Here is a 12,775-nt window from a genome sequence, read left to right as displayed (position 1 = left end):
CCCAGAAGAAGCTCCTGGCTCCTGGCTTTGGACTGGCTCAGCTCTGGCCGTTGCAGCCAACTAGGGAGTGAACCAGCAGATGGAAGACCCCGCTCTCTCTCTCTCTCCTCTCTCTGTGTAACTCTTTCAAATAAATAAATAAATAAATCTTTAAAAAAAAAAAAGAATGACTATTTAAGTGACTGAATGTGAGGCTTCTGGTTTGTCTTCTTTAATATATCAGAAAATATGCAGTAACATCAATTATCTTAGACATCAACAAGGTACAACTTTGACAACATTGACTGATGGAATAACTGGCCTAAGAAAACAACTGGACACAATATAATTTCATTTCATGTCAAGAATAACTTTAGACTGAACAGTCCCAAAGCTAGCATCTACAGCTCCAGAAACCTTCCACTGATTTATTACAGTCCGCATCAGCAAACCCTATATAACACACATCTCCTGTGCCTCAGAATTGGGAACAGATGGAAATCATTTACTTTCACCCACCATTCTTCCTCTCTGGCCTTGTAGTGCTTCCAGGTACAAGGAAAAGGGCAATGTTTTATTTCACTGTCAACATCTAAAGTTGGCCCTGAGACAACTCTTTCTCCATTTGGTTCGCATTCCACACCTTAGGGTCAGGACCAGGAACTGGCAATGAGGAAGCGATCAAGTGAGGCTGGGAGTATGTCTGAAGAGAAGAATCTCTGCTCAATCCTAAAATTTCAACTTTCTTCCTGTCACAGCACTTCTTAAAACACACAAAATCATGAGTCAGTTCTCAGTTGGCCAGTAATTCTTAGGACCAAACACAAACTTCTTTATTGAAGATAAATTCTTCACATTTCTACTGAGGACACTAAGTTTTTAGGTAAAGTTTCATGGAAGTGCTTCCTATTATCACAATTCTACTTGCCATGTTTACTTTAATGGGCCCTGTGGAAATTTCATTTTGAGCTTTTGAGTCACTTTTATTCCTGTTTGCTTACTTGATAGATACAACAGAAAAATTGATTTTTAGAGCCTTACATGCCATGACTAGGTTTAAACACAGATTATTTCAAAATCCTAAAATAGATTTTATATAAACTTACCAACATTTCAACATTCTCTTGAAATGTTTCCCAAAAAGACACTGGATTTGTACATTATTTCATTGTGGTTATATATTTTAAAAATATTTATGCCTATTAAACTCAAAGTTTTGAGCTAAAGGAAAGGAACTAATATCTATCAGTTCATTCAACAGTTATATGCAATTATATATGCCAATTATTTCTCACATGCCAGGCACCATCTTGATTATACAGTTAATAAAACAGACATGATCCTTATTCTGGAACTTCTGTCTGGCAATTCATAGATCTTTTTTTAAAGACTTATTTATTTACAAGAGTTACAGAGAAAAAGGGGGGGGGGAGAGAGAGACAGACAGACAGACAGACAGATCTTCTACTTCCTGGTTCACTCCCCAGATGGCTATAACAGCCAGGGTTGGGCCAGGATGAAGCCAAGATCTTCTTGTGGGTACAGTACTTGGGCCATCTTCTACTGCTTTTCCTAGGCCATTAGCAGGGAGCTGGATCGGAAGCAGAGTAGCCAGGATTCGAACTGGCACCCATATGGGATGCCGGCATCACAGGCAGCCACTTTACCTGCTATGCCACAATGCCAGCCTCAATTCTGCATCTATTTCACTTTAAGAACCCATCTCAATCAGTTACCCCATCTTCCCCAATATTTTCAACCTTCTCTTCTCCACACCTTTTTCCTAACAACGTAAGTTCATATCATCCTCAACTTTAAAACTGTAAATATCCTTCTTCAGTGTCAGTTCCTCCTTAGCTACTGCCCTCTGTTCCCCTCCATTTCATAGTCAAGTTTCTTGAAAAGAGTTGCATGTATTAGCTGTCTCACTTCCTCATTTGCCCATTGACTCAGCTGGACAGAACCTGGTCACTCCACTGAATATGCTCTTACCACAACCAGCACTAAATCAATGGGCACTTTTCAGTTCTTACTTGGCTTTTCAGCAGCATTTCACATTGTAGACCAATCCCTCCCTCCTGAAACTCTTCCCTTGTGTGCTGGGCCCCATACACTTTTGTGATTTTTTTTTTTTTGTCTTTGGCAGCTCTTTCCTGGTCCCCTCTTTTTCTGTGCATCCCTTTCAAAATAGCTATCATGGGGCAAGCATTTTGGCACAACAGGTTAAACCCCTGCTTCGGATACCTACATCTCTTATTGGGGTGCCTGGTTTGAGTTCCAGCTATTCCACTTCCATTCCATCTTGCTCTTAATGTACCTGAGAAGCAGCAGATGATGCCTTAAATATTTGGGTACTTGCCACCTACATGAGAGATCTGGAGGGAGTTCTAGGTTCCTGGCTTAAGCCTGGCACAGCCTTGGCTATTGCAAACATTTGGGAAGTAAACAAGCAGATGAAGATCTCTCTTGTTCTGTCTCTCTACCTCTGTCTCTGTCCCACTGCCTTCCTTCCAAATAAATATTTTTTTGAAAAAGCTATCATTAAATAGTGCTTACTACATGTCAACCACTGCAATAAAAGCTTTAAAATATATATGAAATTAGTACTCTTGTTAACTCCATCTTACTGATAAGGAAAATAAAACACAGAGAGGTTAAATCATTAGTCCAAGGTCACACATTAGTAACTGACCTGGCATTCTATATTCTGTGTAAGTTTTATCTATTGCGATGATCCAGTTACTAAACCTATTTTCTCTGATTTCAAAATCTATCTTTAGGGGCTGGTGCTGTGGCGCAGTGGGTTAACACCCTGGCCTGAAGCACCGGCATCCCATATGGGCGCTGGTTCGAGACCTGGCTGCTCCACCTCCCATCCAGCTCTCTGCTATGGCCTGGGAAAGCAGTAGAAGATGGCCCAAGTCCCTGGACCCCTGCACCCACGTGGGAGACCCGGAAGAAGCTCCTGGCTTCGGATTGGCTAAAAATTAACATGTCCAAAACCCAATTCATCATTTTTCCCTCTTCTTAGAGCTTGCTTCTCCTTTTACATTCCCTTAGTGCCCAGTTACTCAAGCAGATGTTGAATATCATCCCTAACACCATGAACAGCTATCTCACACCCACAGCTTGCCCTTGATAATTATGACTCTAATCTTCATATCTCTCCATTTCCACCACTACTTTACCACAGCTGTCCCCCCATCATGGATCATGGCAACATTTCTCTTCTTTGATCGCCTTGCCTCCATATTGCCTTTTGACCTACCTGTAACACTGCAGCCAGAGTGATCTTTCTAAAATGCAGTTCTTTTTTTTTTTTTTTTTTAAAGATTTATTTATTTACTTAGGAGATAGAGGTCTTCCATCTGCTGGTTTACTCCCCAAATGGCCACAACAGACACACCTGGGCCATCCAAAGCCAGGAGCTTCTTCCAGGTCTCCCACGCAAGTACAAGAGCCCAGCACTTGGACCATCTTCTACTGCTTTCCCAGGCCATAAACAGGGAGCTGGATTGGAAATGGAGCAGCTGGGACTCCAACTGGCGTCCATATGGGACGCCAGTGCCACAGGTGGATGCTTAACCTACTACACCACAGTGCAGGCCCCTGAAATGTAATTTTGATCATTTTACTCCATCTGTTTAAAAATCTTCAGTGGCTCCCCTGTACTCTCAGAATGAAACTCCTTATCCCAGGAGTCAAAGCATAATGGCACATTTTCAGTCTTCTATCTCATTTTCTCCCTCTAAGTTCCAGCCACAGAAACTATCATGGTTGCATATAAGAATCATGCTTTCTCTGTTCTTACTCTTCCATTTCTCCTCTGCCTAGCCTTCAACCCTCAACTTTGATGTTATAACCTTCAAAAAGACTTCTCTGTCTTGCCATTCATTCCACCCACCCAAAAGCAGATACAAGTGTTTCCCTCCCTGATTTCCTGTTGCTCCTACTACAGCACAACCACACTGTGTTAACTGCCTGTTTCCCATCAGATCATCAGTTCCATGAGTAGGTACTGGGTGATAGTCATCCTATAATGTGTGGCACATCACAGGTATACTAATCAGATATTTGCTGAATCAATTCCAATGATTTGGCTTAGTACCTGTCAAAGTAGCAGGTGCTCACAATGTATGTTTGAAGAACTAATTTAAGCCTTCAATACAACCCCACAAAGTAGGCATTATTTACATCCAATTTAAAGATGAAATAAGAGCTCAAAGAACTTATGTAACTTGCACAAAGCCAATGGGCTATTAAATCAGCAGAGTACTACTCAAGTCTATAACCATCAACTTCCAAAATGCACATGCATCACCTCTCTGTGCTGTGAAAGATACAAAAGATTTAGAGGACCTGATTCTGGCTATGGAAGCTCAAGAAGTTGTTGGTTAGAAGGAAGAGAGATACCAAATTAGGCATAGTTTTTTGAAGGACATTTGAACCTGTTCTTGAAAGGTAGGTAGGATTTAGACAAGCAGAGACTGGGGTAAAGGAGTACCAAGGGGGCACAACAAACAGTTTTGACAGGAGAAATAGATTTATGGGGAGTCCATTGGAGTTTTCAATGTGGGTTGTGGCTGCTATTTTTCATCTTATGATGTGCTAATAAAACCAAGCATGTGTCTTACTGCAAGATAAATGGGGTTTTACTAGACTTGGCAATCACTCTGAAGAGGCAGCCACTGTGTAAACATCTTACAAAATCAATTCCTAAAGAAGCCCACAAGGAACATTAAGGAGCTTACTTGCTGCAGTTCTGCAAGTTGCTTTTAAGGATGTCATAGTCAGTATTGAACAGAGGCCCACTGTCCTTTAGCATGGCTTTCTGGATGCTGTACACATGGATGCTGGCAGTCACAGCTAGCTTGGACTTCACTGCTACAAGTCAACAGGAAAAGCAGTCTGTTAATACACAAAGTTCATCGCATGTGGGGACTTTAACAAGAAACCCATCTGCATTAAACCATCTGCCATCTGTAGTGGTTCAAAGACTCTAGAAGGCCAAATAGCCACATATACAGTGTCACATCAATCCTTCTGTCTGCAGTGGGGACATTATGACAACGTAGGTGGCAGTGAGTCATTTCTAAGTACAGCAACTGTGAGGATATCACTCATGCAGTAGACACTCAGCAAATATTAATTAATGACCAATGGTGACTACAATGTTCTTTTTTTATGGTCAGTGAAGAACCTCACATTCTAGCATATAATTAAAAAGGAATAAGTAATCTCTACTTGAGAAGGCTCACTTACATATTTCAATTTTAGTTTAGAGAAAGCAACTACATAAAAATACTACTAACTAGATAAATCTGCAGAAAAAAAAGAAAATCACAAAAACAAGTTGTAAGTTCCACAAAGGAAAGGACTGTGCCTACCTTTCCACATGCTCCGGTGTCTACACAGAGCAAGGCGCAGAGTAGATAACCACACAAATCTGAAGAATAATGAGATCTGACTCTATCTGCCACAGGGGACACCACCACCACCACCACCCTAAATACTCCAAAGACAACTTGTGAGAAAATACCCCCCTCTTCTGGCAGGAGTCTACAAAGTACAATAATGAAATTTTGTCTTGAAACTTAAGTTCAGGATCATGAAGATCTGTTATTAAATTCTTTTGAATTGGGTTTTAAACAATAAAAGAGTAGTACCAACAGCCTTAAAACAGCTGGACAAATTTAATGTAGAAGTTATTTGGGGCCGGTGCCGCGGCTCACTAGGCTAATCCTCCGCCTGTGGCGCTGGCACACCGGGTTCTAGTCCCGGTCGGGGCGCCGGTTCGGTCCCGGTTGCTCCTCTTCCAGGCCAGCTCTCTGCTGTGGCCAGGGAGTGCAGTGGAGGATGGCCCAAGTCCTTGGGCCCTGCACCCACATGGGAGACCAGGAGAAGCACCTGGCTCCTGCCTTTGGATCAGCACAGTGCACCAGCCGCAGCGGCCATTAGGGGATGAACCAACAGAAAAAGGAAGACCTTCCTCTCTCTCTCTCTCTCTCTCTCTCTCTCTCTCTCACTGTCCACTCTGTCAAAAGAAAAAAAAAAAAAAAAGAAGTTATTTGGGGGCAGCATCATGGCACAGCAGATTACACTACTACCTGTGATGACAGCATCCCATGAGAGCTGGTTTTAGTCCTGGCTGCTCCAGTTCCAATCCAGCTCCCTGCTAATATGCCTGGGAAAGCAGAAAAAGATGGCCCAAGCAATTGGGGCCCTGCCTGCCACCCACGTGGGAGACCTAGATGGAGTCCCTGGCTCTTGGCTTCAGTCTGGCCCAGCCCCCACCTTTGTGGACATCTGGGGAGTAAACCAGCTGATGGAAGATATCTGTCTATCCCTTATTCTCCGTAACTGTGGCTTTAAAATAAATAAATTTTTTAAAAGTTATTTAATTTTGGAGTCTTTCTCACTTCTAAAAAAGTGTTCTTTTATTTTCTTCCTTAAAAAAAAAAAAAAAAAACCCTGTATGGAACACAATGCAGTATTTAAAGTATTTTTATCAATGAGGTGTCCTATACAGTACTGATCATAGTTTTTCTGTATGTTTGTCACAAGTTTTGAAATCCTGTGATAAGGCCGGTGCCGTGGCTCATTAGGCTAATCCTCCGCCTTGCGGCGCCGGCACACCGGGTTCTAGTCCCGGTTGGGGCGACGGATTCTATCCCGGTTGCCCCTCTTCCAGGCCAGCTCTCTGCTGTGGCCAGGGAGTGCAGTGGAGGATGGCCCAAGTCCTTGGGCCCTGCACCCCATGGGAGACCAGGAGGGGCGCCTGGCTCCTGCCATCGGATCGGCACGGTGCGCCGCTCGCAGCGCGCCAGCCGCGGCGGCCATTGGAGGATGAACCAACGGCAAGGGAAGACCTTTCTCTCTGTCTCTCTCTCACTGTCCACTCTGCCTGTCAAATAAATAAATAAATAAATAAATAAAAAGAAATCCTGTGATAAAAGTGCTTGATACAGCTATCAACATTAAGAACAGGAAGTTAGGCAGATGTGGTATTATGTTTTAAAACATGTTTCAGAAACTATTCATAAAAGGAACAGAGCTCTTTTATTAAGTAGCTATACACACACACACACACACACATATATAAAAATAAAAGCATGCAGCTGTTAGGTAAAGATTTTTTTTTTTATTATACTTACACTGACGCCATAAGAAAAAACCTGCCAAATCATAAATATATTTACCTTCTAATTTGTCTTCTCTCACTACTGCAACCTTGTGGCACTGTAAGAAAATAACATTTCATTAGCATTCAAAGTTGTAGAATTCCGGGTTTTGTGCTTCAACGCGAAATTAAGAAAACACCAAGGTACCCCTTAAAATGTTACAATTTAATAAAGTCAGAATCTTTAAATTTGCTTACTTTAAAACTACTACAATAAGATAAAGGAAAGTGAAAGAGTGAAAAAGAAAAAATACAGCATCTCAAATCAGTGAGGAACAAGACTTTCAAGTAAAGGAATTGATGAGAACTACTGTATAATCACATGTAACCAAAAAAAATTGGACCTGGTAGTACAAAATAAGTTCTGAATGGATCAGAGATTTAAATAAAAGGTAAAAACATACATGCATTAGAAAAAAACATAAGTGAATTTTTCTGTAGCTTATCTTAACCTAAGAATGAGGGATCATTTCTTAGGTATAACTGAAAAGCCAGAAGTAATTGAAACAATATTGGATGACAAAAAAACAAAACAAACTTCAAGCAAAACATAAAGGACAAAGTGTTTCATGTGTTCTTTGTTCTTCCTGTCCTTTTTCTGCCCTCTTATGGATTGAGATTTTTATTAATACATTTTTCATCTGTATTGGCTTATCAGTTATGTTTTTAAAATTTTAGCGTTTGCTTTCTGAGGTGCACAAAAGCCCACCGTTTTAATCCCTAAGTGTTTCGTGTCTGATGGATTTTTGTACAAATCTTTGTTCTAAAATAAGAGCTATCTTTAAAATTGTACCTCCTGTCCTGTTAATAAGAGCACAACCTTTCTTCTTTATCTCTCTGGTTCTTTATTCTGCATTATTTTTGTTAAACATGCAATATATGTCAGTTTTTTGAAATCTGAAAGCATAAATAAGCAAAGGAAGATGAACAGGACAAAGATAAAGAAAGGACAAAAGGACAGAAAAGTAAGTTTGTGTTTTCATTTTGGTGTATATGTCCTCTTCCAACTGTATAATATGCACATGTATTTTTGCCAAAATAAGGTCAAATAATCTTAATAGATTTATTGGGAGGTATAACTTTTAAAAGATTTATTTTGAAAGTCACAGGTGGAGAGAGGGAAACACACACACACACACACAGATCTTCCACCTCAAATGGCCACAATGACCAAGCTGAGCCAGGCCAAAGCCAGGAGCCAGGAGCTTCATCCAGGTCTTCCAGATGGGTACAGGGGCACAAGCACTAGGGCCATCTTCCACTGCTTTCCCAGGCACATTAGCACTCAGGACTGCAGCACATATGGGATGCTGGCATGGCAGGCGGTAGCTTTACCCGCTACACCACAGCACCAGACCTGACACATTTTAATTGTTAAAAATATTTCTTTTTACCTGTTTTAAGTGAAAAGAAACAGGGGAGAGAGAGAGAGAGAGAGACATACAGAGGCAGAGATATTCCATCCACTGGCCCACTACCCAAATGCCCTCAACAACCAGAGCTAGGTCAGGTCAAAGCCAGGAGCTCGGCACTCAATCTGGGTCTTACATGGATGGCTGAGACCCAACCACTTGAGCCATAACCTGCTGCCTCCCAGGGTGCACATCAGCCAGAAGCTGGAATCATAAGCAGAGCCAGGACTCAAAACGAAGCACTCAGACAAGGGATGCAGATGTCCCAAGCTGCACCCTATCCGCTGCACCAAACACCCACCCCAGACACATTTGTTAAGTGTACAATTTAGCGTTTTGACATGTGTATACACTTGTGAAACCATCACCCCACTTAAGACAGTGAACATGTCTATTGCCCCAAAAATAATGGGGTTGCAACTGCAAGTTTCAGGCTCTGCCTGCCTGCCCATGGCTGTCCCATCTTCAGTGAACTACAGATGCGCCTTCTGGAACTATAGTTTCAATTTTCTAGAATTTTATATAAATGATAACATACATTACATACTCTTATTTTAATCTGGCTTTCACTCTGAATAACTGAGCAACAAATATGTTGTAGTATGTTCAACAGTTTCTTCCTTTTCATTGCTGAATAGAGTTCCACTGGATGGATAAACCACACTGTGATTATCCTCTCACTTATTAAAGCTATTTGGTTTGTTTCCGATTACAGGTTAATCTTCTGTGGACATTTGTGTACAAGTATCTTTTATTATTTTTTAAATAACTTTTTTAAAAATTTATTTGACAGGCCGGCGCCACGGCTCACTAGGCTAATCCTCCGCCTTGTGGCGCCAGCACACCGGGTTCTAGTCCCGGTCGGGGCGCCGGATTCTGTCCCAGTTGCCCCTCTTCCAGGCCAGCTCTCTGCTGTGGCCAGGGAGTGCAGTGGAGGATGGCCCAAGTGCTTGGGCCCTGCACCCCATGGGAGACCAGGATAAAGCACCTGGCTCCTGCCATCGGATCAGCGTGGTGCGCCGGCCGCAGCGCGCTACCGCGGCGGCCATTGGAGGGTGACCCAACGGCAAAGGAAGACCTTTCTCTCTGTCTTTCTCTCTCACTGTCCACTCTGCCTGTCCAAAAAAAAAAAAAAAAAAAAAATTTATTTGACAGGTAGAGTAATAGACAGTGAGAGAGAGAGAGAGACAGAGAGAAAGGTCTTCCTTCCTTTGGTTCACTCCCCAAATGGCCACTACGGCCGGCGCTGTGCTGATCCGAAGCCAGGAGCCAGGTGCTTCTTCCTGGTCTCCCACATTGGTGCAGGGCCCAAGCACTTGGGCCATCCTCCACTGCCTTCCCGGGCCATAGCAGAGAGCTGGCCTGGAAGAGGGGCAACCGGGATAGAATCCGGTGCCCGACAGGGACTAGAACCCAGTGTGCCAGCACCGCAAGGCGCAGGATTAGCCTGTTAAGCCATGGCGCCGGCCATATATATTTCCTTTTTTTAAAAAATTTTTTCAACCACTGTTTCTAATTTGAATGAAGTTTAAAATGCGTAAGAGTCCTGATCATACAAAACTACAATACTAGAAGTTCACATTGCAATATCACCGTTTTGTTTTGGGTGGAAAACCCACCACATTTTTTGTTAATAATAATTTTACAGCATTATAATCTGATGAACAAGTCAAATCAAGAATCCAGAGATAAATACAAATCTTTAAGAATCCCAGTACAGGCCGGCGCCATGGCTCAACAGGCTAATCCTCCACCTAGTGGCGCCAGCACACCAGGTTCTAGTCCCGGTCGGGGCGCCGGATTCTGTCCCGGTTGCCCCTCTTCCAGGCCAGCTCTCTGCTGTGGCCAGGGAGTGCAGTGGAGGATGGCCCAAGTCCTTGGGCCCTGCACCTGCATGGGAGACCAAGATAAGTACCTGGCTCCTGCCTTTGGATCAGTGCAGTGTGCCGGCCGCAGCGGCCATTGGTGGGTGAACCAACGGCAAAGGAAGACCTTTCTCTCTGTCTCTCTCTCTCTCACTATCCACTCTGCCTGTCCAAAAAAAAAAAAAAAAGAATTCCAGTACAAAGACTAAAAAATAAATATTAGCCCATATCTACCACCAACAACTGTGGTGTTTCTTCCCAATGAATTGACCATTACACTTCAGAAGTTCTGAAATGGTCAACAGACCATAGAAAGACATTTCTTTAGGCTCCTGCTTGAAACCAACAGCTTCAGCAACCTGGCCAATAAATTTATATTTCCTAATAACTAATGATGTTGAATATCTTTTCAAGTGCTTATTGGCCAGTATATATTCTTTCCACCCCAAAATTTTTAAAGTTTGAATTCTTTGTGATTTTCTAAAGTTTGGAGAGTTCTTACAATATTCTGAATACAAGTCCTTTATGAGATATGTGATTTGCAAACATTTTCTCCAAGTCTATGGCTTGTCTTTTCATTCTTTTTTTTTGACAGGCAGAGTGGACAGTGAGAGAGAGACAGAGAGAAAGGTCTTCCTTGGCCGTTGGTTCACCCTCCAATGGCCGCCGCGGTAGCGCGCTGCGGCCGGCGCACCGCGCTGATCCGATGGCAGGAGCCAGGTTCTTATCCTGGTCTCCCATGGGGTGAAGGGCCCAAGCACTTGGGCCATCCTCCACTGCACTCCCTGGCCACAGCAGAGAGCTGGCCTGGAAGAGGGGCAACCGGGACAGGATCGGTGCCCCAACCGGGACTAGAACCCGGTGTGCCGGCGCCGCAAGGCGGAGGATTAGCCTAGTGAGCCGCGGCGCCAGCCTGTCTTTTCATTCTTAACACTGTCTTTTGTAGAGAAGACATTTTTCATTCTAAGATCAATAGATTAATTTTAAAAATTCTGTTATCACATCACATTCAAGAAATATTTGCCCACCCTAAGGTCATAACGGTTTTCTCCTAGAAACGACAGAGTTTCCTCAGAAACCTGAATATAACCCTACCACACAACCCAGCCATCCCACTCCTTGGAATTTACCCAAAGGAAATTAAATTGGCAAACAAAAAAGCTGTCTGCACCTTAATGTTTACTGCAGCTCATTCACAATAGCTAAGACCTGGAATCAACCTAAATGCCCATCAACAGTAGACTGGACAAAAATTATAGGACATGTACTCTATAGAACACTACACAGCAGTAAAAAACAATGAAATCCAGTCATTTACAACAAAATGGAGGAATCTGGAAAACATCATGCTGAATGAAATAAGCCAGTCCCAAAGGGACAAATATCATATGTTCTGCCTGATTGGTGACAACTGAGCACGAAAAAGGAAACCTGTTGAAGTGAAATGGACACTATGAGAAACGGTGACTTAATCAGCCCTTGTCCTGACTGTTGATGAACAACTTACTACTTTATCCCTTTTAGTATTTTGTTCTGTTCTACTTAATACTATTGGTTGAACTCTGTAATTAACACACAATTATTCTTAGGTGTTTAAATTTAACTGAAAAGTGATCTCTGTTAAATATAAGAGTGGGAATAAGAGAGGGAGGAGATGTACAATTTGGGACACGCTCAAGCTGACTTGCCCCAAATGGTAGAGTTAGAAAAGTGCCAGGGGATTCCAATTCAATCCCATCAAGGTGGCATGTACCAATGCCATCTCACTAACCCAAGTGATCAATTTCAGTTCACAATTGACCATAATGATAGGTCTAAGAGTCAAAGGGATCACATAAACAAGAGTAGTGTCTGCTAATACTAACTGATAGAATTTATTAAAAAGGGAAAGAACGATCCAACATGGTAAGTGGGATACACAGCAGACTCATAGAATGGCAGATGTCCTCTGGCCTCAGAATCAACCCTTAAGGCATTCAGATCTGGCTGAAGAAGCCATGAGAGTATTTTAGGCATGGAAAGCCAAGACACCTTTCTCTGAAGGGAGGAGAAAACTTCCACTTTGACTATGACCTTGTCTAAAAAAGATCGGAGTCGGCGAACTCAAAATGCTTCCATAGCCTTGGCAACTCATGACAAGGGCCTAGGGTGATTACTGACGCCATAAATAAGAGTGTCAATTTGTTAAGTCAACAACAGGAGTCACTGTGCACTTATTCCTCATGTAGGATCTCTGTCCTTAATGTCTTATACAATGTGAATTAATGCTATAACTAGTACTGAAACAGTATTTTACATTTTGTGTTTCTGTGTGGGTGCAAACTGTTGAAATCTTTACT

The 12,775-nt window shown here is 42.5% G+C and overlaps 1 protein-coding gene and 1 pseudogene across 5 annotated transcripts in view; both read right to left on the bottom strand.

The window, feature by feature from the left end:
• The window catches only part of POLD3 (DNA polymerase delta 3, accessory subunit), a 63,799-nt gene that overhangs the window by 29,802 nt on the left and 21,222 nt on the right, over positions 1 to 12,775 (bottom strand). For all 5 annotated transcript variants that reach the window (XM_062196708.1, XM_062196709.1, XM_062196710.1 and 2 more), the window contains 2 exons: positions 7,179 to 7,218; positions 4,731 to 4,863 (listed from right to left, as the gene is read on the bottom strand). In XM_062196708.1, the coding sequence (XP_062052692.1) occupies positions 4,731 to 4,863; positions 7,179 to 7,218 (173 nt within the window). The remainder of the gene's footprint in view (positions 1 to 4,730; positions 4,864 to 7,178; positions 7,219 to 12,775) is intronic.
• LOC133764968 (small nucleolar RNA SNORA2/SNORA34 family) lies at positions 10,683 to 10,803 on the bottom strand (annotated as a pseudogene).

Source organism: Lepus europaeus, chromosome 7, assembly GCF_033115175.1.
Source record: "Lepus europaeus isolate LE1 chromosome 7, mLepTim1.pri, whole genome shotgun sequence".
Classification (NCBI taxonomy): Eukaryota; Metazoa; Chordata; class Mammalia; order Lagomorpha; family Leporidae; genus Lepus; species Lepus europaeus.
Note: the sequence above shows the minus strand (reverse complement) of the source record. Positions and strands in the feature narration are given on the sequence as shown.